We start from the raw sequence: 2,723 nt of genomic DNA, 5'->3' as shown, positions 1-2,723 counted from the left end.
AGACTAATTCTCATTTATTTATTAATTCAAATGTACCGACCTTTATTTAAAATTGGGTGGGATGTAAACAAAATAAATGTCAAGTTGACTGCCTTCCACGTAACTTTCCGCAACGAGTAATCAAAAAGGAATGGGCTCATAAAGATAAAGTAATGTCTATCTATGATTGTCTTAAAAACCTGAAACAATCTGTATATTTAACTTATTTATTGATAACTTCTTTGAAAATTCAAGGTTAAATATAAACAATAACACAAACACCCAGAACACTTCGCTGTATAAGTTCTTTAATTTAGTAGCAAGTAAAAACATTCTAAAACTTTAATAAGATGTACTAGATCACAGTAGATAAGAGAAGATGACTGGTTATCAAACTAATGGCCAAAAATAAAATAAATGTTGATGGTTTCAATTACAAAAATGTAGGGGGTGGCAAATCCTTGGCCTCTGCCAATTGCACGCTCCCCGGTAAGTCAGCCAAAGCGATATGATTTGTGGCGTTTTCCTAGCAAGCGATAAGGTTTCTGGACCCAAAGAGAACATGAGCTTGATTTTTTATAGCGTAAACTATTCCAAAAGAGATTACAAGAATAATGATTCCTATAGCAAAGGTAACTCCTTCTTGGACTCTACTTGGTTTCAGAAAGATTCGGCAAGAAATTTCTGTCCATACGCTTTCAGTCCATGTGGAATATTCTGTGGAAGTCCAGTCTATAAAGAGAGAGAGAAAGTTTTATATCAGTATTTAACACAGAAAATTTTTCTCGTAAATCATTCTCTTAATGTGATCTACAAATTACCATGAAATTAAGAAAAGTAGTTCATATCATAAAAAAATATGATCATATACACAAAAAACTAGTATAACAAAGTGTATACCATTTTTTAAAAAAAATTATCTTATTTAATAGATACAATGTTTCTCAGCTGATGCTGTAACGTCTATTTAAACAATTTTAAATACGGAAATCTCCATCCGAATCAAAAATATCCATTTTATAAAAAACAAAATAATATTTTTTCTTCTCTAATTATAAACACAAATCCTAAGTATGGTAATAGTGTAGAATAAATAAGTATACGTACAAGAAAATATACGTATACTTTTAAAAAACGAACATGAAAACAAGGAATTTCGTTATTCATTTCTAAATTTCCCTTTAACTCTTTCACCGCCATTGTATAGATAAACAATTCTATCAATACCACATTTATTTAAAACTACACACATGTACACCTAACTTGTGTAATTACTTTTATCTTGTTTCTTTAAGGTAACCGTCTATACATTTATTTAAAAATACACACACACACACACACATGTATATGTATTTTGTGTAATTACTTTTATCCTGTTTCTTTAAGGTAACCATCTATACATTTATTTTAAAATACACACACACACACACACACATGTACACATAACTTATGTAATTACTTTTATCCTGTTTCTTTAAGGTAACCACCTATACATTTATTTTGAAATACACACACATGTACACATAACTTGTGTAATTACTTTTATCCTGTTTCTTTAAGGTAACCGTCTATACATTTATTTAAAAATACACACACACACACACATGTACACATAACTTATGTAATTACTTTTATCCTGTTTCTTTAAGGTAACCGTCTATACATTTATTTAAAAATACACACACACATGTACACGTAACTTGTGTAATTACTTTTATCCTGTTTCTTTAAGGTAACCGTCTATACATTTATTTTGAAATACACACACACATGTACACGTAACTTGTGTAAGTACTTTTATCTTGTTTTTTTTAAGGTAACCGTCTATACATTTATTTAAAAATACACACACACACACATGTACACGTAACTTGTGTAATTACTTTTATCTTGTTTTTTTAAGGTAACCACCTGCATGTATTTAACATGACGTGTTCACAAACTGTACGAATTACTAAGTGACATAATTATTGTGCATATATTTCTAAAATTTCAAATTAATAACAAACATTTCAATTCTTTCTTTAATTAGTTATAAGACTAATTTCCTTGCATTACTATTTCTGAGAACATCTATTTAATACCACACTTTGCACAGCTAACACAAAGGTTACATAGTGTGGCCAGTACATATAATGGTGTTTATGCCTGGTGTGTTTGTAGTTAACCCTATTGCTACAGGTATCCTTTACTGTGCATGACACAAGGTTTTAGTGCCTTACATTCAAAATTTTATTAAAATCATTTTTGTTTATGTTATACCAATTAGTATAAAGTTTTAGCTAATAATCCATAATTTAATAGTATATAAGTTAAGTTCTTAATTCTGTAAGGAAGTATTTTTAAAAATCCTGAATCTCCCCTAGTGTGACACACAACAGATTATCTTTAAGTATCTTCTCTTCTCTGTTTTATCCACCACCCCTCCAGTAACTACGAAATTAAATGTAAATCACTCACTACAAAATTGTCATTGCTCAGACAAACTATAATTTTTAGAGCCTTCAATTTTGTTGGGTTACAAAGCTACCAAATAGAAAATCACACCCCTTCTTTTAGATTGTGGGATTTTCGCCCACTCTTGCTTCAAAACTTGGAGTAGATCGCTCTTCGAAGTTGGTTTTTTTGGTTGTTTCTTGACTTGCCGGTCGAATATGGCCCAGAGGTTTTCGATGGGGTTCATGTCAGGAGATTGGCTCGGCCGGGGCAACTTCTGGATACCATTTTATTCCTGCCACTTTTGG

General features: G+C 30.8%; 1 protein-coding gene across 1 annotated transcript in view; it reads right to left on the bottom strand.

The window, feature by feature from the left end:
* Positions 1–270: 270 nt before the first annotated feature.
* The window catches only part of LOC106474808 (nicastrin-like), a gene marked incomplete at its 5' end in the record, with an annotated part of 27,384 nt that continues 24,931 nt past the window's right edge, over positions 271–2,723 (bottom strand). The window contains one exon of the mRNA XM_013935500.2: positions 271–711. Coding sequence (XP_013790954.1) covers positions 506–711 — 206 coding nt within the window. The remainder of the gene's footprint in view (positions 712–2,723) is intronic.

Source organism: Limulus polyphemus, unplaced genomic scaffold (assembly GCF_000517525.1).
Source record: "Limulus polyphemus unplaced genomic scaffold, Limulus_polyphemus-2.1.2 Scaffold7711, whole genome shotgun sequence".
NCBI lineage: Eukaryota > Metazoa > Arthropoda > Merostomata > Xiphosura > Limulidae > Limulus > Limulus polyphemus.
Note: the sequence above shows the minus strand (reverse complement) of the source record. Positions and strands in the feature narration are given on the sequence as shown.